The following is a 23,163-nucleotide window of genomic DNA, read 5'->3' on the forward strand; positions in this document are numbered from 1 at the left end:
ACCTTGGTCTGCCTACATACGTAGGTAGGTCCAAAAAGGTTGTTTTCCAGGTTATTCTTGATCGGGTGTGGAAGAAAGTGAAGGGGTGGAAGGAGAGATATCTATCAAGAGCGGGAAGAGAAGTGTTGCTTAAATCGGTAGCCCAAGCTATACCCACTTATGCTATGCAATGTTTCAAACTCCCGGAGGGGTTGTTAAACAATTTGAACTCCATATGCCGTAACTTTTGGTGGGGGCAACGGGAAAGTGAACATAAGTTGGCACTCATTAGTTGGGAAAAAATGTGCAGGTCCAAAGATGCTGGAGGAATTGGTCTTAGGGACCTTAGTGCTTTCAACAATGCGTTACTAGCTAAACAATGTTGGAGACTAGTAACTAACCCTAATTCCTTTGCTTCGTCGGTTCTTAAGGGGAAGTATTTTCCTCGCACAACACTCTGGGATGCAAAAGTCCCGCCTAATGCAAGCTACACTTGGAGATCGATTCTCTCAGCGCGCGATCTCTTATGGCATGGGTCGAAATGGGTGATAGGTGATGGGAGGTCTGTACGTTTCTGGAAGGATAAATGGCTCACAGGGATTCCTGGTGGAAGAATTTACTCCCAGCCTAGATGCAGTGAGCAAGGAGAGGGCATGGTACATGAGTGGAGAAAGATGGATGAGAGTGGATGGAAGGAAAGTGAACTTGAAGCAATCTTAACTATGGAAGAACTTGATGCAGTGAAGCGGGTTTATGTTGCGAATGCAAACCAACCTGATTTCTTGGCCTGGGACTACACCAAAAACGGCGAGTTCACTGTGAGGAGCGCTTACCATTTAGAGATGCAGAGAAGACATGGCGAGATTGGATGCTCCAGACCAGATCCGAAGGCTAACCTGTGGAAGATGATCTGGAAAGCAAAGGTTCCACAAAGAGTGAAGAACCTAGTATGGAGGGCGGTTAACAATGGGCTGCCCACTATGAGCACACTGGCAAGGAGGGGGCTGAAGGTCGATCCGAGATGCCCACAGTGTGGTGAGGCTATGGAAACAACGACCCACATGGCTACTCAATGTAGTGAGAGTAAGTTGCTTTGGCTCCTCTCCCCTGCACGAACGGTGATGGTAGAACCCATGGGTTCCTTTGCTGAGTGGTGTTTTGAAATGATTAAGAAATGCAGGATCGCACGTATGTGGGAAATTGTGATGATGCTAATTTGGCAAGCCTGGAACGTGAGAAACATGTGGACTTTTGAGAAGAAAAAAATGAATCCCCTACGAGCCTGTAACAAAAGCATGTTGCTGTTAGGCGAGTTCGAAGCAGCCATGGAGCGTGATCATCCTCCTGCGGATACCCCTGCGGATGGAGTTGATAGATGGCAACCCCCAAGAAGCTCCCTATACAGGCTAAATACTGACGCTGCGGTGGGAGAGGAAAGAATAGGCCTAGGCATGGTGGTGCGAGATGGTGTAGGGGATGTCATGATGACTGCAGGAATGAGTATCAACATACAATGCAGTGCTCTGAGAGCCGAGGCAGAAGCGGTTCAGTTTGGCTTGATATACTCATTTGATGCAGGCCTGCGACAGTTGGAGGTTGAGTCTGATTGCTCCCCGTTAGTGCAGCTGCTCAATAGGGAAAGGAAGGAACGCTCTACTACTCAAGTACTAGTCGAAGATATCCTAGCTTTGGCGTGTAAATTTGATTTTTGTGCTTTCCATTTTGCTAAAAGATCTTGTAATAAGGTGGCACATTCAATTGCCAAGTGCTCTCTCCCCTTAGATGAGACCTTGGTTTGGATGGAAGATCACCCAACTGAAGTTCTTCCCCTTGTTATAGCTGACAAGGGTATCCCCATTGAATGAATTTTGATATCTTTCCCGTCAAAAAAAAAAAAAAAAAAAATGTTCGATAGTATGTATTTCTTTTTTAATCGTAAAACAGTTAATTTCTATATAAAATTTAACATTTATTTAACTTTACAAAATTTTGGCATGTAATAAAGAGTTCATATTTCCGCATAGGTAATTACCTATTCAAAATCAATATGGTATGTCAATACCATATTGATTTAACTTTCATTTCTTTTTATTTTTGACTTTTTGCAGGTTGTGAATAAGTATTTGATTGATATTCCTTTTATGCCATTTTATAACTAATATTAATATAGTTTGTAACTAGGGGCGTTTTAGACTATTGCACAGGGAAACACCAAAATGTCAATTACGATAATAAACGCTGGAGCTTTCTTATAGAATAAAGATTTTTGTCACCATTCTAAAGCGAAATATAAAATTCAAGTAATGTCTAAATATTTAATATAAATAAAGTTTGGGCTTGGTTTGTCTAGTTTGGGCTTGGTTTATCTTATAGTTTGGGCTTTAACTTCTATTTAAAAAGTAAGTTTAAAACGTTTAGGATTTGGGATTGTATATTATTTTATCGGGTTTCAATTTCAGGTTACAAGTACTCAATATTGAAACCGGGGTTGACAAGGTACTCGACAAACTCCTTTTTCCCAAATAAATTGTGAATCGAACTTGTTGGCTTATTGTGATTTGTGACTGTTTGGGCTCCCAATTGATTCTCAATTGGGCCACTAAGTCCAAAGCCCAATGGCTCTAAACAAACAGCATCAAACCCACCAATGGCTAGTCAGCCATCCATCAAGGCCCAAGGCCCAAAAGCAATAAATGACCTATGGGCATTTATTATGCAAACACTATAAATAGGCCGCCAAGGCTCACACCTCAAGGTACGTCCAATTTATCGCCTTAAGACTACTCTTCTAGAGAACTTCTCTCTAGAATCCGAGCATCGTTCTTACTTAGGCATCGGAGGGGCTTTCCTCGGAAACACCCCCGAGGCTAGTGACTTTGCTCTTGTGCAGGTGAATTCGGACTCTACTCATTCAAACAAGCAAGATCTTCAACACATACAAAAGGGCCTTCATTCGAAGCCCATTGTTTCCATCTTTACAACACCGGAACAATTTGGCGCCGTCTGTGGGGAAGAACACTACAATTTGGCGCCGTCTGTGGGGAAGAACACTTCAAAGCCTTTGAAAGACATCAATCACCTCTTTCCGCGAAAATGGTGAATGATGTTGTTAACAACAATGACGACGATATGATGGTGCGGTCAGATTCAGAATCTGACCAAGAGGAACACCCTCAATCGATGGCGAGGTCACAGCCAAGCAGAGCTACGACCGCCACAAATGCAGGACCTCCGATTCCAACTAGGGAAGAGCTCACTGCGGCCATGACCATCATGCAAAACTTCCTCTTCAATGAGAAGCAGCAAGGACTGGCAAATGACCGCAGAGAAGAGAGGAGGACCAGGCGAAGGCTGAACGAGCCACCCAGTGCGGAAGTGTCTAGACCCGAACGAGAGCTCCTTCCCTTGACAGGTACACACTTGACGTCGAGGTGGATGGAAAGCACGTGGGACACCCAAAAAAGGGCACAACAGCAACCAGATTGGTTTGCGAGACCATCGCCTACTCCAACAGCTCTCCAAAGCGAATCGACTACTCGTAACACTCGGGTCCGAAGCTCGGTGCTCAGCAGGTTGAGGCCCTCGGTCCACTCAAGGTTAAGACCCTCGATCCATACGAGACTCAGGGTGGGCGAGCCAAGCAGATCTGGCGAACGACCCGAAGTCAGTAGCCGAGAGAGAAGAAGAGACAGGAGGCATGATCGAACCCCTAGCCCCCATCGTACGCCCGAACGTTCTAATCACAGAACCTCGGCAAACGAAGGCATCAGGGCTAGACTCGGGAAAAGAATCATGACTCCCACGTCATCCCCTTTCTCGGACGAGCTGATCATGGAAGAAATACCGAAGGTAAGACTGCCAGCGCACCTGACCTACAGCGGAATCACAGATCCGAGGGATCATGTCATCTCCTACGAGCAGCAAATGTTCTTGAGTCCCTACTCCGAAGCATGTTGGTGTAAATATTTCCCAACCACGCTAACCGGAGTGGCGGGAGAGTGGTTTAGATCGCTGCCGAAGGGATCGATCAAGAGCTGGAAAAAGCTAAAAAAGAGATTCTGCACACAGTTCGTGAGCAACAATCGCCCCGAGCGAACCACAGCAGAACTGACCTCAATCCAACAAGAAAGAGACGAAAGTCTGAGAGAATTCATGGCCAGATTCATGAAGGAATCAACAAACATACCGAACTTGCAGCCAGACGTGGCCATCTTCGCCTTGAAGCACGCGCTCCAGGAAGGGAAGTTCCGTGACGAACTCTCAATGAAGAACCCCTCCAGAATAGCTGACGTGCTCCAAATGGCTGATGCGTTCATCAGAACCAAAGAGTTTAACAAGGCCGCCGCAAGATTGAAGGGATCGTCGGATCCGAGAGACACAAAGAATACCCAGAGCAAGCCCGAGGGCAGCTCAAGGAAGGGGAAAGAGAAAGTAGGAGCTAGAGAGATGAGCCCGAAGAAAGACGGGAGAAGGGGTGAACTTCAACCCAAGTACACCAACTACACTCCACTAGCTCTGCCCCGAAAAGAGATATTTAGCCTCAACAGAAATGACGAAAAGTGGAAACTACCTAGGAAGCTCAAGTCCAACCCAGCTCGGAGAAACAAGAACAAATGGTGCGAGTTTCATGATGACTTCGGTCACCACACCGAGGAATGCAACTCGCTGAAAGACAACATTGAGGACCTCGTTCGCCGAGGCTACCTGAAACAGTACTTGTTAGACCGAAGGGAGGAAAAAGAAAAGGCCGCAAGCGGCAAACAACACGAGCAACCCCAGAAAAGGGTCTACGAAGCAACAGGGCACAAGAAGAATGACATCCTAGTGGTGTTCGGGGGACAGAAGTCTGGCCAGGCCAGCAAAAAACACCTAAGAGCCCTCTCCCATCGGGTCAACTTCAGCGCGGTGGGAGACAACCAGCCACACCCCCCGAACATGACCTTCACTGCTGATGATTGCTTCGGAGTCCAGTACAAACATGACGATCCTCTGGTCATTTCCATGGACCTCAATAACCACAACGTACATTGAGTGTTAGTCGACGGAGGAAGTGCCGTCAATATCATCTTCAGAAACTGCTTCGAGCAGCTGATCCTCGAAGAACCAGAGGAAGCACTGACGAAAGTCAGTTATCCTCTGATCGGATTCAACGGATCCGCAGCTATCCCTCGAGGAAAGATCACCCTGCCAGTCACAGTGGGTGAAGGCCAAGCAGCAAAAACCCTTCGGGACGAATTTTTGGTGATGGACTGCGACTCCGTATACAACGTAATCATGGGGAGAACCATGATTCACAAGATGCAAGCAGTCCCCTCCACATACCACCAGCTGATGATATACGTCTCGGATGCAGGATTCGCCGAACGAATCAGAGGTGATCAAGAAGTGGCGAGAAGAACCTGCCACACTGCTGTCCGAAAGCCCAAACTAGGGGACGGCCCCGAGGAAGAAAAAGGAGCTACGGGAGAGGAAAGCGAGGCAAAAAGGAGAAGAGCAAGCACGAGCAGCTTGTCCCCCGCAGAAGTTGATGCCCGCCCCGAAACCCTATCTCCCGAACCAGATCAAGAAATGGAGGATATCTTCCTCGAAGAGGATTCAGACAGGAGCGTCCGAATAGGCAAGGGCCTAAGCTCAGGGCTCCGAATCGATTTGATCCGATTACTCAGGGATCATAAAGACATCTTTGCATGGTCAGCAGCAGATATGCCAGGGATAAATCCGAAGCTGATTTGTCACAAGCTGGACGTCAACGCTGAAGCTCGGCCAGTCAAGCAAAAAAAGAGGAACTACTCCTCGGAGAAAAACAAAGCCATCGCCGAGGAGGTGAAAAAGTTGCAAGAGGCCGGATTCATTGAACCATGCATGTATCCGAAATGGCTGGCCAACGTGGTGATGGTCAAAAAAGCGAACGGCTCCTGGCGAATGTGCGTGGATTTCACAGACCTGAACCGAGCCTGCCCCAAAGACTGCTATCCCCTGCCAAGGATAGATCAATTGGTTGACTCCACCAGCGGCCATGCACTGCTCAGCTTCATGGATGCCTTTTCAGGCTACCACCAAGTATTCATGCACCCCGATGACAGAGCAAAGACAGCGTTCATCACAAGCGCAGGAGTATTCAACTACAAAATGATGCCTTTCGGCTTGAAAAATGCCGGAGCCACCTACCAGAGGCTAGTTGATCACGTCTTCGCCGACCAGAAAGGGAGGAATGTGAAGGTCTATGTGGACGAATCCATCGTAAAAAGCATCAAGGAGGAAGACCACGTCAAAGACTTGGCAGAGACCTTCGGAAATCTGAGGAAATACAGCATGAAGCTGAACCCAAAAAAATGCGTCTTCGGGGTGAAGTCAGGGAAATTCCTCGGATTCATGGTGAGCGAAAGAGGAATTGATGCGAACCCAGACAAAGTCCAAGCGGCATTGGATTTACCCGAGCCGAAGACCAAGAGAGATGTGCAGAGGCTAACCGGCAGGTTAGCCGCACTAACAAGGTTCATATCAAAAGCCTCGGACAAGGGAGCCCCCTTCTTCAAAGCACTGAAACCAAAGAGCCTCCCCGGAGGAGAAGCAGAACCAGTCAAGAAAAAGGGGGTCCCGAGGAAAGTGGATCCCGAACTGATATGGGAACAGGAGCAAAAAGAAGCTTTTCAGCAACTCAGAGCCCACCTAGCTCAACTGCCGACACTGGCCAGACCAAAGGAGGGGGAAACCCTGTACCTATATGTCGCAGTTAGCCCTGGAACCGTCAGCGCAGTGCTTCTTCGGGAAGAAGAAAAGAAGCAACAGCCAATCTACTTCACCAGCCGAACACTCACAGGGGCCGAAACCCGGTACCCGCTCATCGAGAAAGTCGCATATGCAGTAGTGGTAGCTGCACGAAAACTGAGGCCATACTTCGACTCCCACCAGATCACAGTGCTAACTGACCAACCGCTCGAGAAAGTACTCGACAAAATAGAGAGGTCAGGAAGATTGGCTGCCTGGGCCTTCGAACTATCAGAGTTCGGCATCAAATATCAGCCGAGGACAGCAATCAAAGCACAAGCGTTGGCCGACTTCTTGGCCGAATGCTCATACCAAGAAATGCTGGATGACACGAAAAGCACTTGGGAGGTCTTCACTGACGGATCTTCCACAGTAAACGGCTCAGGAGCAGGAGTTGTACTAATCCCCCCGACGGGGAAAAGCATAGAGTATGCATTGAAGTTCGGCTTCAAAGCAACTAACAACGAGGCCGAATATGAGGCCGCAATCGCAGGGATAGAACTTTGCTTATCCTTGGAAGCCGAGCATGTTCGCCTCAAAACTGATTCCCAGCTTGTAGCCAACCAGATCCGAGGGGAGTATGAGGCCAAATGGCCCAGCATGACAGCTTACTTAGCAAAAATTAAGTCCTTAACGTCAAAGTTAAGATCCTTTGAAGTCATTCTCATTCCCCGAGGACAAAACACGCAAGCAGATGCACTGTCAAAACTCGCAAGCTCAACACTCATCGACCTAAACAGGTCGGTCCACGTGGAAGTTCACCAAGAGAGAAGCATTGACTTGTTACCCACCACAGTATGCAGCTTACGTACCGAACCCAGCTGGATGGACGCAGTAGTTGCATACAAAGAAAGGGGAGAACTTCCCGAGGATAAGCTGCAGGCAAGAAAACTGAAAAGATTCAACAAGTGGTTCATCATCAGCGCTGAAGGAGAGCTCATGAGGAAATCATTCTCCGCTCCGCTGCTAAAATGTGTGGGTCCAACAGACGCTGATTACATCCTAAGGGCAATCCACCTCGGGATATGCGGAAACCACATCGGAGGCAGGACATTGGCACATAAAGCCCTTCGGGCTGGGTACTGGTGGCCCACTATGGTTTCCGAGGCAAAGCAGATGGCAAGGAAATGCGGGAAATGCCAAAAGTTCGCACCAGCCATCCATCAACCAGCTCAAACCCTACAATCAACACTGTATCCATTACCATTCGCACAGTGGGGGTTAGACATCATTGGTCCCTTCCCCTCAGCAACGAACCAGAAGAAGTGGTTGATTGTAGGAGTCGACTATTTTAGCAAATGGATCGAAGCCGAAGCTGTCTCCTCCATCACCGAACCTCAGGTCCGCAAGTTCATATGGCAGAACATCATCACAAGGTTCGGCATACCAAGACTGATGGTCTTCGACCACGGGAAACAGTTCGACAACACCCCGTTGCAAAAGTGGTGCAAACAGTTCGGCATACACCTAGCTTACTCGGCAGTCTGCCACCCACAAAGCAACGGGCAAGCTGAAGCTGCTAACAAACTCATCCTCAATGCACTCAAGAAAAGAGTCGAGGATGACAAAAACAAGTGGGTAGAAGAGCTACCCGGAACGCTATGGTCCCTTCGGACCACCGAGAAAGAAGCTACCGGGCAAACACCGTTCCACCTCGTATATGGATCCGAAGCTGTAATCCCTGTGGAAATCGGAACTGAAAGCCTGAGGATCCAGGCATACAACAGGTATGATGGGCTCCAAGGAGAAAGCAACAACCAACTTCTGTCCGAAGCTCTCGATCTACTGGACGAAGCTCGGAACGATGCAAGGACGCTCAACGCAGCCTATTTGCAGAGGGTCAACAAGCATTATAATCGAAGAGTCAACGCCAGACCCCTAAAAGTCGGTGATCTAGTGCTCAGAAACGCCGCCTCGGTTCAGAAAGGACGGATCCATGGCAAACTCTCAGCCACTTGGGAAGGACCATACATCATCCATGCCGAAAAAAGGCCAGGCACGTTTATGCTGAAACAGTTAGATGGAACAATTCTGAAGAACCATTGGAATACCGATGTTCTCAAGAAATATTTTGTATGATCTCTGTCTGTAAACCAAGTAAGTTGTTTAATGAGAAGAGGAAAGCCATTGGCACCGTGTGTTTCATTAAACTTATCTCTATATTTATTGTCCCCTTATATATATGCAGCCTCGGATCTGATCAATCCGAGACTAAAAACAGGTTGACTTTGCCCATTCCTTGATAAAATGCAAGGAATGACCAAATCATACACTTCAGGGAATCGTCCAGAATCCTCGGATTCGCGATAACCAAATAAAACTTGTTCGCCACAAACAGTCGCTCGAATCAAGTTATAAAACTCCGGCTCAGATCCACGGATCGCCGAAGGCATAACTAAGAGGCAGACTAACGATCTCTTGCCCAGGTTTCCGAACCACAAGAGATCGGAAGAACAATCCAGACCTCTGAGCAGATCGACGGATTTGAAGAGTCTGGAAACTAAAGAGTCTCTTAGCAGATCTACGGATTTGAAGAACTCGCAAAACTAAAGAGTCTCTTAGCAGATCCACGGATTTGAAGAACTCGCAAAACTAAAGAGTCTCTTAGCAGATCTACGGATTTGAAGAACTCGCAAAGTTAAAGAGTCTCTTAGCAGATCTACGGATTTGAAGAACTCATAAACTAAAGAGTCTCTTAGCAGATCCACGGATTTGAAGAACTCGCAAAACTAAAGAGTCCCTTAGCAAATCTACGGATTTAAAGAGCTCGCAAGATCAAAAGGTTTTCAGCAAGTCTACGGATTCAAAGAAAAGCTCGAAAGTACAAAATTGAAAAGCAGCCAAGTAACTAACACTCATTTTTCATTCAATATTTGGGGGAAGTACAAATACATTGAAAACCTCAAAAATTGAAAACAAAATGAAACAGTTAAAATCGGCAGCCATCAACAGACAATACCGGCCTACCGAAGTACTAAGAAAGCAAAAAGAAACGAGTACAACGCAGCGCCGAGGCAAAAGGGGGAAAAGCAAGCACATATTCGGAAGTCCTCAACTGGAACCGACCGACTCTGAAGAAGACGACTGCCCGAATCCCTAACTCTTGGGAGTCTCAGGAGCGGCCCCTAGGGGAGCATCCTTCGAAGAACCCCCAGCAGTAGTATCACCCTCGGAAGTTGCCTTCTGGGCCCGAGCCTCTGCGAGAGCAGCTTGGCGTTCAGCTTCAGCTTCATCTCGATCAGCTTGGCATTCCACCAAGTGGTCCTCGGCCTGCATCCATAGGGGAACTTTCTCGTTCCAAGGGAAGTGAGGCATGTGCTTCGCAAACATGCGCCGAGCACCCAGGATGCCGTTCCAGTACTGCTCTCTACACTGATCAGCAGTGTAGAGGTCGACTCGCTCCTGCTCCAACTTCCGAATATAGTCATCCTTTTCCCGAAGCTTCAGCCGAAGGACAGGCACCTTATCAGCTTGCTGCTGGATCAGCTCCCGATGCTGGACAAAATGGCAAAGCCTTAACTCTGCCTCTTTATGCTCCTTGTCGGCCGCTTCAAATTTAGACTTCATCTCCTGGAAGAGTCTATCTTTTTCCTCAAGTTCGCTAGCAAACTTAACGGCCATATCCTTCTTTTCCTCAGCAAAGGAAGCGATCTTCTCAGCATCCTCTTCAACTCGGAAGATGAGCTGGCCAACCTCGGCCCCAATCTTCTCAGCAGACTCTCTAGCCTCGCGACTATACAGAAGGTACAGCTGCTTGACTTCCGTAAGCTCGGAGAGGAGTTGCCCAGCCTTCTGGTCCAAAATGGGAATATCACGAGCATAAGCCTCACGATATTTCCTCAATTGTTTCTCCTCAACCGAGCTACACTCGGAAGCGAACGAGGACCAGAAAACAGCCTGGGAACGAGAGAAAGATGAGCAAAAATAGGAAAAACATAAAACAAAAACACAACTCAAAGAGAAAAATCTAGCAATTACCTCGTTCAGATAGTACTGGGCCATCATAGCCGGATTCCTCTCTTCGGCCCCAGGAACCCTCCACTGCGGGTTAGCACGAATCAGATTCTCCCGAGCAGCCTCGGGGCCCACCAAGGATCCCACATGAGCCAAGGGGCCCTCTCCCAAAATCGGAGCCCTGGCATACCGAGCCATCGCCTCCCTTACTTCTTCGGGGATCCGTTTTAGCGGAACATCCGAACAGGGATCAGCATGGATCAACCTATCCAGGGCCGAGGTAGAAGTAGAACCCAAAGTTGAGTGGCGCCTCTTCCTCGTCAGACCTTGCTCGGGCTGCTCCTCCTCTCCAGCAGAGGGAACCTCCTTCTGAACCTCGGGAACCGCAGCTTCGGGGCCCGAGAGATCTATCATCTCCTTGTCTGGACTCTTCTCTCTCTCGAAGGGAAGATCAGCAGACTCCTTCTTCTCCCCAGCTACCTCAGGGACATCCGAACCAGGAACAAAATCGGCTTCAATCGCCTCCATCACCTCGGTGATATCCTGGATTTCGATCCCCAAAGCAGCAGATGGTTTCAGTGGAGAGGGGATGATATCTTCCTCGATCAGCGGCTGGTCCACGGGCGGCGGTTCAGCAACCACCACACTCTTTAACTTCTGCCCTGGCAAGGGCATGAAGTGAAGAAGATTCTTAGGAGGAGGCATGACTTCCGAAACCGCTTCCTACATAGCAAGTGTTCAAAGATTAGTTTCGGAAAAAGGGAGAAACGAACTACAAAAAACTCCAAGTCAGAACAAATACCTTCTCCGAGGGCTGAGAAGCCTTTGCTTTCTTCGGATGCGTGGAAGGCCTCAAAAGAGTGCTACCCTTCCTTTTGCGTTGATCCTAAAAAGGGGAGACCAAGGGTCAACGAATGTAAAAGAAGAAAAAGGAAGAAATAGAGAAAAAAGCGTGAAGTACCCGGTTCCTAGATAAAGAGATATCTATCCGAGCCGGAGATGAAACCGAAGGAACGGCACGCGGCACAGCGTCAGTCCCAGGACCCTAAAAGATGGTCCAGGACCAAGACGTTAGCCGACGGCCAACCGAAAAGAAGAAGACAAACAGAAAATCGAGCCTATAAATGAACACTCACCGGGTCCGAAGTTGTCTTCAACACAGGAAGCACAACCTTCACAGGAACAGCTTCAACAGAGGAGGCGGAATCCCACGGATCAGCTCGAACTTCGGATATCCGAGCAACCCCCGAAGGAGACAACACGTAATCCTTCAGGCGAGGATTACGAGGGTTATCTTTTCCGAACTTGTACTCGGGAGCCGGGTCGTGAATAGTCTTCAGATCCAAAGAAATGCCCAACTTCTTAGGATCAATGCAGCTAAAGCCGTACTCTGCAAAAACAAAGCACAAAACATGTCAGCAAAACGAAGCAGGAAAGAGAAGGACAAACTCACTGAAAAAACGGTCTCAGCCGAAAGACACCTACCCCTGTCAAAAATCCTGCTGAGACCGGCAACAGCAAGAATGTCCTCCCTCAAAATGTAATTGAGATTCGGGAGCCAGCTAGACGGCAGTCGATGGTTATCCTCTTGAGCCAAGAACCACTGGAGGAGGTCCACATAGTGGCGATGATTCCGATCTGGAGCTGCCACACTCCTCATATCAGGATCAGGAGCCACGAACCACTTTGGAGGACGATAAAAGTTGGGATGCTTCGGATCCGTCGGCACACGAACGAGCAACCACTCCGTCTTCCAATTGTGGTCAGAGCTAAGGTAGGGGTACGCCGTGATGTAGTTCGGATCCCCCCTCTTTCGGGACTTCTTGTTGACAATGGTCCACCAACCATACCCATCACCCTTGGAAGCATGGTTGAGAACCAGATCGTGAAGATCCCGAAAAATAGCGACAGAGCAAGGGAAATTGACGAAGTCACACACCCATCTAAATCCGATTATGTGCCTCATAGATTTGGGTGTGAGCTGGGCCAAACTAATGTTGTACGACACCAAAAGCTCGGATACGAACGGATCCAAAGGAAAGCGGAGACCATTCTCCAAATGGTGAGTGTACACGGAAATGAACCCCCTCGGTGGATGAGTCACCCGAGGACGCTCTTGTTCAGGAAGCTCGCACCAGTACCCCAAGGCATGCTGAATTCCGTATAGCTCCTCGGCCTTCCGATGATAATTCCCCAACTTCGCTTCCACCAACCAGTCACCGCTGACCGATTTCTCCAACGGACCGTCGATCTTGGTGGTCTCGTGCAAAATTGAGGCATACCTGCCCTTCGGATCAGCTTCCGTCCAATGAACTGGAAACTCGGGGTAACGACGACGAGCACCCGAAAAGCCAGCTCTCTCACCAGAGGTTGCGCGTTCAGACACGCCAAACCCACCAACTACATCATCTTCGGAAGCATCCCAACCAATCGAACTCTTCTCCAACGGCCTTGCCGAAGGCCGACCCCTCGAAGTTTTCGGTAACCTCCCCGAAGGCACGTTCTCCCTCTCACTAGAGGAGCCAACGACGAACTTGCTTTTGCCCCTATTCTTTGCCATGGTCGCGAAATCTCGATCTAGGGTTTAGATTGAGGGGTAGAAGGAAGAACGAAGAAAAAAGGAGAACTCAGAAACAAATTACCTTTTTCCGAAGCGGAATTCGCCGATAAAGCGAACAACACAAGTTCCCGAAGTCTAAAGTTGGCCGAATTTCGTAGATCTGAAGAAGCAAATTGCACTGCGATCGCCGGAATTTAGAGAGAGAATGGGTTTGAAAGAAGGGGTAAAAAGTTCGAAAAGAGCAAAGCACCCAGTATTTATAGAAAAGAAAAAGGGGCGCATCAACTTCCTCAACCCACGATCTCCACGACACAATACAACTCCCAACACTTGTCATCAATGCAAATCATCCCTTTTCAAAAAAGAGAGGGAACTTTCGGACTTCTGACAGCTGGAAACCCACCCATTTAATTCTAAATGGACCGGGTCTGGGGGGCATGTTGTTTGGGCTCCCAATTGATTCTCAATTGGGCCACTAAGTCCAAAGCCCAATGGCTCTAAACAAACAGCATCAAACCCACCAATGGCTAGTCAGCCATCCATCAAGGCCCAAGGCCCAAAAGCAATAAATGACCTATGGGCATTTATTATGCAAACACTATAAATAGGCCGCCAAGGCTCACACCTCAAGGTACGTCCAATTTATCGCCTTAAGACTACTCTTCTAGAGAACTTCTCTCTAGAATCCGAGCATCGTTCTTACTTAGGCATCGGAGGGGCTTTCCTCGGAAACACCCCCGAGGCTAGTGACTTTGCTCTTGTGCAGGTGAATTCGGACTCTACTCATTCAAACAAGCAAGATCTTCAACACATACAAAAGGGCCTTCATTCGAAGCCCATTGTTTCCATCTTTACAACACCGGAACAGTGACATTTTCCTAACCTTTCGTTAATGGGATTCAGACCTTTACCACTGGTTCCGGTTAGTCGGTTACGATTATGGTTACTCTACTTTTTGCTCAGAATTACTCCATTCGTCTTTTTTTGTTTTTTTAATATTTGGTATGTTGCAGCCGATTTAACAAATAATTAATGTGGTTAAATATGATCGCGAAACGGCTCGGACAGACCCGACACGAAAAAGCCTCAAAGTTGTGGGTTGGACCTAGACCGTATTTTTTTGGAAAAAGTACGACTCGACCCGCCACGACAAAGCACACTAAATTTAGTAAAATTAGGCTTAGGCATGACGCCCAACCCGGCCCAGCACGGCACGACAACCCGTGGGTCCGGGCCCTATTTTGAAGTTTTCAGTTCGGCACAGTGGGTCTGATGTGGGGCCGTCCGTTTAGGCCAAGGTCATGGCTCAGCCCAAAGCCTGACTCGACCCGACCTACGGCCATGTTCAATGTGGATAACGATTCTCTTTCTGTTAAAATTAAACAAATGCAAATTACGTTTATTAATAATATTTTCACTTTTATAAACAATCTGACATCGGAAAAATGAGAAAATTTTATTGTTTCAAATGGTAAATGTGAGAAATTTAATGATTAAAATGAACCAATAAATTTAATTGGTTGAAATTATCGACTTTTGACAAAATATTAGAGAATTTTATGCTACAATATAAAAGGAAAGTTTTGAAGTATAAAAATTAAAATAAGACACTATAAACAAAAGGCATAAATAATAAATTGGGACGGAGGAAGATGTACTTATCTATAGACAAATTTCAAAATAAAAAATTAGGAAAACCCCTTGATTGTCTAACTCTTTCGAATCAACCATGTCCCAAATAGAAGTGGCCAAATCTATCGACGTCATATTATTTTATGTGTTTGATTTACAGGCCATATCCACTGGAATGGCCCGACGGACTCTACCTTTTTTTCCCTCGTGCTTTTAGTCTAGTTAGGAGACAGAACCTAGGCCCAAATATAGAGTGAATAAATATAAAGTGAATAAAATAACAATTTAAGGAAAGTATAAGACGGTCTTATGTATAAGACCAAATTCTTAATAAACCTTTATACTAGCTTTTATCAAATAGTTACTTATTGTGATCAAATAGTAATATTTTACTATTATTTTGACACTTTCCAATCAAATAATTATACTTTATAATCATATAGTTATAGTTTCTAGTCAAATTGTTACTACTACCTTTTTTTTTATTTTTTTTATTTTTTTTAACGTTAACATCAACGGTCACTCTTTAAGGGCTCTGTTCCGAGATTTGTTCTATTTGAATTATTTTAGATTTAAAAAAAAGCGCAAAAACATGATTTCCGTCATGATAAAAATGCAAAATTATGATTCTCGTCATGATAAAATCCCCCAGAGATTTGTTCTAATCTAAAATAAGTTCAAAAAAGTATGATTTTTAGATAATTTTGTAAACAAATGAAACAAAATAATTTCCATAAACCAAGTCTAATGAATTTAGCCTAATTATTAGGCGGATTATTTCATGTGTTGTCTTCACATGTTGAGAAGGAGAATCATCGCAGACAATCACAACCGACTTGTAGAGAGTAGAGACAACAGAAAGCTTTAAAAATGTAACACAAACGTACTTCTATAATCATATATTCATATCTCAATCATAGTCTAAAATAAATACAGGGTTGGTAAACTATGATGCAATACTTTTAAAGAAATATTACGATTTTAGTCAAAATACAATAAATTAAAGATATTCTGCAATTATACGTGCAAATTATATTTGTATAATTTCTTATCCAATTGTTGGTAGCAAATTATATTTGTATATTTGTATAATTATACCTACTTTCTCTTTTCGTAGCTGTAACTTTGTAAGTTGACTTACGTACTTTGATCCTTAAAATACATAACTAAGTGTATAAAATACGAGTATGCATTATGACTTTCTATGTGATTATATATATATGCATGTCATCAATTATACAAAGTATGTACTTTGTCCACGCACAACTAGACACTCTAGTACAGTTGTGCATGGGTCATGTTTGATTAGGATGTTAGATCAGATCTCATAAATTTTTGGATAATATTAATACCAAGTACCAATATTAATTACCCATTACAACTTCCTAAATTTGGATAATATTAGTTAATGGTGTGTACCTATTTTTTTGGGTGAAATAGATCGGGGCAATTAATATTGTGTACCTAAGTAGTAATGTTAGTTGTTATTAAAAAAAATCACGTTGACGTAAATTTTTATAAAAGATTGTCTGATACATAACTAATTTTCAGACCATATGCCACGTTACTTATTTACTACTTAATTAACATATTATTAGGTATTATGTATCACAGTTAAGTAAATGTAAGAAAGTGTAATAGAAGACTACGTAGTAGATGTTTATTACTTGATCAATTAACATATTACTACTACGTACATATTAAGCATGGTCTGACAGTTAAATACCCAATTGCTTTTATCTTTCTTTGCAATATGGACCTGATATTGACCCATGACCTACTTTTTGATCCGTTAAATATCAACCTGCTTTAAATGAACCTTTCATTATACAACTCGCTTTTGAACTATATCGACCCTAGTCCAACTCGCACACCTAATAACCAGGTCTATATAGAATTAAGATACTCCGTACAAGATATGCACAACCCATATTGAATCATCTTAATTTAGTTTTACATTTATAGGGTACACAAAATTATAAAGGGATTAGGAGAACATTATGATTATTATTGAGTGAAAGGAATACAGAATTACAAATTATCAATATCATTATATCTAACATTGCAATGGAACATAATTTTTCCCTTTAGGGATTGCAATCTTGTAATCTCTAGCTAGCTCTCATTAGTAGCTAGATAGAAATGCTCATTACATTTTACAACAATACAATTTTAACCAAACAAACTAATTTTACACACAAAGTTACAATAAGAGAGAATTGAATAATATAATCTCTATAAACATTACGATCAGTCTTATTACAAATAACACATTTAATTATGAGTAAGTATATTAGATAACTAATTAAGTCTGAGCTCGAACCAGAGGAGACATAGGTGAGTGTGGTGACCCAAGTTGCGAAACACCCATCAAATCCTCCAACCTTCTAGAAGATAATCTAAGCTGAAGGTTAGTTTGCCAACACTTCCTCTTTGCCGAACCAACAGGCTTCGCAACCTTTTGAGCTGCGAAAGTTCTAATCCTTTTTAAAGCAACCTGCATTGTTTCATCATCCATATTAGCAATACAAACCCTGAACCACCCTGGTTCATGGCAATGGAACGAACACCCTGGTGAAACGTTAATCTTGACGTCGTTAATAATCACCCTCCACAAAGCTAACTCACCCTCCATTGTTAGATCTTGCTCAATCAATGGACGTAAATTCATCCATACAAATAAACCAGCATTACTTTTCAAGCATTGGATTCCAACTTGACTAAGTCCCCATGTGAAAACATTGTGTCTTGTTTCAAGCCTTTTACTACTTTCGACCAAGAATTTCTCAACAAACACCTCATCAGACAACATCGAGGCTATTAACATCTGGGTTTGGGTCGAAACCAGCCCGAAACTCGACATCTTCCTAGCAACGTTTACAACCTTATCGTTGTAGGAGTACACTATCCCGACCCGAAACCCGGGGAAACCCAAGTCTTTTGAGAGGCTGTACACGATGTGTATGAGTTCTGGGTTGTGTTCTTGTTCGAGCATGACCTCTGATATGCTAACAAAAGTTGGGTACCCGAAAACAGTTGCACCATATATCTCATCACATACTAAATGAATGTTTTTCTCAGTGATGAAAGATAATATGCTTTTTAAGGTATCTTTGTCTAGGACTGTTCCTAGTGGGTTTGAAGGGTTGGTTATAAGTACACCTTTTACTTTAATGTTGGCTTCTTTAGCTTTCTCATATGCTTCTTCCAAGGATTTTCTTGTTACTTTGAAGTTATTTGAGCTATGGCATTCAACTGGGAAGAGTTCTACCCCTGTTCTCCACCTCAAATCTCGATCAAATCTGCAAATTAAATAAAACACTATTTAGTTTATATAATTATTTCAACTTAGTATCATAAATACAACACGCGTAATTAATGACATATTCTCTTTAGTTACAGGACCATCCATTAATTACTTGATTTGAGAAAGGGACCTTAAGGCGTAAAATATTAATAATTGGACCGTTCAGTTACTGGAGAGAATCCTGATCTATACTAGTGTTTGACTAGTAGTACGTGTTTGGAATAATAATAATATTGTTTAATACAAAGTCAAAGAGTATATATATACGTACCCAGGATAGTAAGGTGTAGGAACCAAGAAAGCTTCACCAGGGTTAGCCAAGCAAAATGCCATAAGTTCATGGGCTCCAGTAGCTCCACCACTCATAACTATGCGATCAGGATCGAATGTCACCTTGTAACCTCTCACTCTCTCCATGAAACTTGCTACAGCCTGTTAAATTTCAATTTATTCCAATAATTAGCCGCAATTTAATTAACCATAAACATAAATTTGACATGAACTAGAATAATATATGCTTTATATAGGGCTGCTATTTTCAGTCAAAGTGTGACGTGGAATAACACATAATAATATGTTGTGAGCTACTCGAGATCGACTCAGTCAATTAAACTCAACTCGAGTCAAAACAAAATGTAAAAAGACTCGAGTTGAGCTGATTAAACTTCGAGCTCAACTCAATACCACCATTTTATAGTAATAGATTGACCATTGGTGAGATTTTTTTTTTTTTTGTTTGTTTTTACTAAAATTAATTAGTTGATAAAAAGTCGAGGAAATTACATTTCTGAACGCTGGCAAACCATGGTAATCCTGAAAGATGGCAATATCTTTGAAGTGATCCACTCCTTCAACAGTACAAATAGAAGCAGCTGGGTTTTTCAGAATCCACTCTTTCACCAAATCAAAGCTTAGCTGCAAAAACAATAAATAATGTTAACAATCAAAATTATTGACAAAAATTAAAGTTGCCAATTAATTAGATGATTAATTAAGAGAGTGATTAGCAAATAATCACCTGATTTTCAGCAAGACCCATCTGAATCACACCAGTGGGATTAGTGGCAGGGTGAAAAGGGTCATTTTCATAGGCTTTCCAGCCATCAAAATAGGCAGATTCTTCACCATGCCCATTTCCTGCTGCAATCCTTGACAACAATTCAGCCACCATTATCTTAAAATCTTGAGATTAATTAGCACAAATGACAAATTTAGCCCTTAGAAAAAGTTTGTTATAATAGTAAGTTTTCTGGTTTGAGAAAATGAAGCAAAAGAGGTTTGTATATATAGGGGAAGGGAAAAGAATGAAATATAATTAATGATGTTTGAAAGATCGCCTAATATAGCTGGCACTTGATTTATGTTGAGAATTAATTGGACATTTATGTTTGGAGTTGGTAATTTTCCCTCTGTATTAGAGTATTATTTATACTACTACTAGCTACTTTAAAGTACTTAATATTATTGGTTTACAGGAAGTTTCTCATTGTGGAGGGCCCTGCCTTAATCTTAAACCGTGGAGGTACTAAGAGAAACGGATCGGATCTACTCTTATTTTAGTCGTTGTCAATCTCCTTTCATCATTGTTTCTGTATGATAATAAAATTTGCAGTGAATTTTATGGTAAATTATTTTGTACCAATATTTAAATGTGTATCACGCATTTGAATATTGGTATTCCTTTAAATTTACAATATTTTAACTGAGCGAATTTTAAGGTAAACTATTTTGTACTGACATGTAATACACATTTGAGTATTGGTGTTCCTTTTATTACAATATGTTAACTAGTGTTTGTTGTACTTTTCAAAATTCTAAGACATAAATCGATGTTTCTTTTATTGTACAATCCATTATATCATGTCCCTAAAGAGTAAAGACCGGTATTTGCTCAATTGTTCATTCTCCCCTTGCTTTAGAACCGATAAGTAAGGGTGTACCATGTGATTTTAGAAAATCGAGTTTGAATTAAAAGTTTATCGATTAAAAAAAAAAAAAAAAGACCTTGTGAATATAATGAGGTTGCATTGAGAGGAAAAAAAACAAACCAAGTCATTTGCTTTTTAACCAGTCAATTAAAGATTCAAAGTAAAATGGCATGTTCACTTGGGTTGAAAAACTACATGTTCAACGTTTGATCATTTATGGGTGCAAAACTGCAAACCGTGCAAGTGTGCAACAACTACTTGTAGACCAGCATCAAGGCATTGACTCTAGCTTAACACTATCGAAGTTTTCCTTTCCAGAGTTTACTGAGATTCTGAGAAAGTGCAATTCAAATCATCCTTTAAAATGAACTACAAGGATTTGTAATTTATCAACATAAAGAACAAATATCGTCACAAATATATTTACTTCATTTTAAAAAATTATACTCCATACGAAATATAAATTTCTTTTATCCTATTAATAAAGGATATTAAGGGTATCTTCGTAATTGTATTAGTGTACGATATCACTACATATGAGTCTCGGATACTTGTGTTTCTCATTGTGGTGTGGTTGTACTTTATGTCCCTATTAAGTTACAAATCGCTTACATTTTTACAAAACGTTTCTCAAGTCAGCGTATTGAGCTTATAAGCTCCAATATGTGTGTGGTTCCCCTACACAATTTGAGGGGTGTAATAAAGGATACTAAGGATGTACTCGTAATTGTATTATTGAACGATATTATTATATATATGAGTTTCAGACACCCGTATTAGATTAAGCCATATCATAATATTCACACCTACATTAAAAAAAATGAAATATAATAAACATTGTTTTATAATTTACGCCTTGCAATATGCAAAATCATTAATCAGGATTATTCTTGTATGGACCTGGTCCACAATAATATTATTGTAGACCTAAAGCAAACAATTTACCCTGCTGCATTTTTCATACATAGTGACATTTATTGTTCACCTAGTGACTACAAGAAATTAAACCCCGATTCTTTAGATATAGTAACCAGTTTTTGAATCGAAGTAACCCCATATTTTTAAGAAAGTATCATTACTTAAAATTATATTATTCAAACTCAACATGTACTAACGAAAGCAATTTGATAAATTTTTCATAATAACTCTAATAAACACATCTAAATAAATTAGAATTAAGTTGTTAACTTTAAAAAAAAAACATGATTCACGATAAATTTAGTGCGTACCAGGTCCATTTAAAAAGCATCATTCAAACATTTTACTTTCTGAAACTTACACTCAGAGAAGTTCTATCAAGTTTTTGTTTAATATAAATAAGTCGAGCAATATAGTTTCGACCTCATTTTGTTAAATTTATGTCTCGAGGTGTATTCATTTAATTTTATAACGAGTGAGATTTGACCAAATATTAATTTAGAATTGTATATGCTCCGACACTCCGTACAAATATTTGCTACCCTAGGAAAATCTCAACGACAGAAATCGCCTAACCAACCGGAAATAGCCTAGAAAGAATTGTTTCATAAATATATGGAAAAACCCTAAAATCAAAGTGGGGCATAAATTTAATAAATTAAATTAAATTATTTTGGATATGGTTGGATGGTATCTTTATTACACACGGATGCACCGTTATTTTAATAAAACTTGCACGAATAGAAACACGACAACCTAGATATATATTGCACGACTGTCTGCTTATATTTCACTCACTTTTTATACAATTATTTTGTAAGTAAATATTTTCCACTTTATTGGGGCACAAAAAAAAGTCTATTGTTATTTATATATAACGCGTAAAAAACATTTCTACCAAACTTTACTGCTTAGAATTTCTTAATCTTTCCGGCTCGATCAAAACAAATCATTATCTTTTGACTTCTATTTTCATTCTCTTTTCGGCTCAAAACAAATCTTTTTTATTATGTTTGTTTGTGGTTTTATAATTATATTTCAATAGTTATAAGGGCCGGACACCGGGAGTGCATTGTATTCATTGTGCATCGAATGTACCCGATACATGGCTTGTTGTGAATTACATGATATGTGCATTGCACGAGGTTTTTAAAATGTATACTTATATGTATTTTCAACTGCATATATAAAAAAATATGTAAACCATATAAATAAAATGAACGACATAACATACAAAAAAAACATGGTACCCCGTAGTTGAATTATACTACTATACTACATGTACTTAGTAGTTAGTATAAAGAAAGAGATAAATTATTCACGTTACATGTTCAATTCTTTTATCACAGATAAACATTAATTATCACATGACTAATTGATTTTTTTGATTTTTTACTACGTAATACTACCTCGGTTTCAAAATGATCTTTACACTTTTCGTTTAAGTCGGCTTCATAATATTCTTTACACTTACTTTATGTTATTTTTGGACAAGAAAATTTACCACCTTACCCTTCTACCTCACAATATTTACCATTTTCACTCACTTTCTCTTACTTTGTTTTTTTTCTTACACTCACTCACCTTTTTACACATTTATCTTACTTTATCTATATTTTATTATATTCAACCAACTTTTAAACTTTTGTTTTAATATTTGTGCAAATAGTAACTGTAAAGATCTTTATGAAACAGATATAGTAAATGTTTTTTCATGATAGGAGTATGTTTTTTCTTTATATATAAATTTACTCTAGTTTACTAATGAACATGAGATTCGTTCTTTTATTTTGAACGGAAAGTGAATAGAACATTAGTCATTAGTGTAGCATGTTTATTTATAGATGCATATGAGATTTTTTCTTTTATTTTAATCAGTTTATATTGCATATGTAGTGTCATATGCATCGTATTTTCACTTATATATTTTCACAACACACCTTTTTTTTTTACGAATGACAAGGTCACAAGGAGTATATGTTTAAATAAATTAAAAAACACTAGACCTCAAATACAAATCAAGTTTCACTTGCTAGAAAATGCTATGAAATCCGCCAAATAACATATCTTCTTCAAAAGTATTTTTACAAAGGTACTATTCAAGCATTGTACTTTAA

At 41.8% G+C, this 23,163-nt stretch overlaps 1 protein-coding gene across 1 annotated transcript; it reads right to left on the reverse strand.

Annotated features, from left to right (window-relative positions):
- Nucleotides 1-16,961: 16,961 nt before the first annotated feature.
- On the reverse strand, nt 16,962-19,612 carry LOC110805592 (1-aminocyclopropane-1-carboxylate synthase). The gene is made up of 4 exons (XM_022011213.2): nt 19,219-19,612; nt 18,984-19,115; nt 18,472-18,632; nt 16,962-18,195 (listed from the first exon to the last, which is right to left on the reverse strand). Exons 1-4 carry the CDS (start codon nt 19,369-19,371, stop codon nt 17,199-17,201), a joined length of 1,443 nt encoding a protein of 480 aa, XP_021866905.1. The 5' UTR covers nt 19,372-19,612; the 3' UTR covers nt 16,962-17,198.
- Nucleotides 19,613-23,163: the final 3,551 nt, after the last annotated feature.

Source organism: Spinacia oleracea, chromosome 6 (assembly GCF_020520425.1).
Source record: "Spinacia oleracea cultivar Varoflay chromosome 6, BTI_SOV_V1, whole genome shotgun sequence".
Taxonomy (NCBI): domain Eukaryota; kingdom Viridiplantae; phylum Streptophyta; class Magnoliopsida; order Caryophyllales; family Amaranthaceae; genus Spinacia; species Spinacia oleracea.

Coding starts and splice junctions, on each gene's coding strand:
- LOC110805592 (XM_022011213.2), bottom strand. CDS start 19,371: ATGGTGGCTGAATTGTTGTCAAGGATTGCAGCAGGAAATGGGCATGGT. Junction 18,633..18,983: donor GTTTGCCAGCGTTCAGAAAT/GTAATTTCCTCG, acceptor GAAATTTAACAG/GCTGTAGCAAGTTTCATGGA. Junction 18,196..18,471: donor CCTACACCTTACTATCCTGG/GTACGTATATAT, acceptor TTTAATTTGCAG/ATTTGATCGAGATTTGAGGT.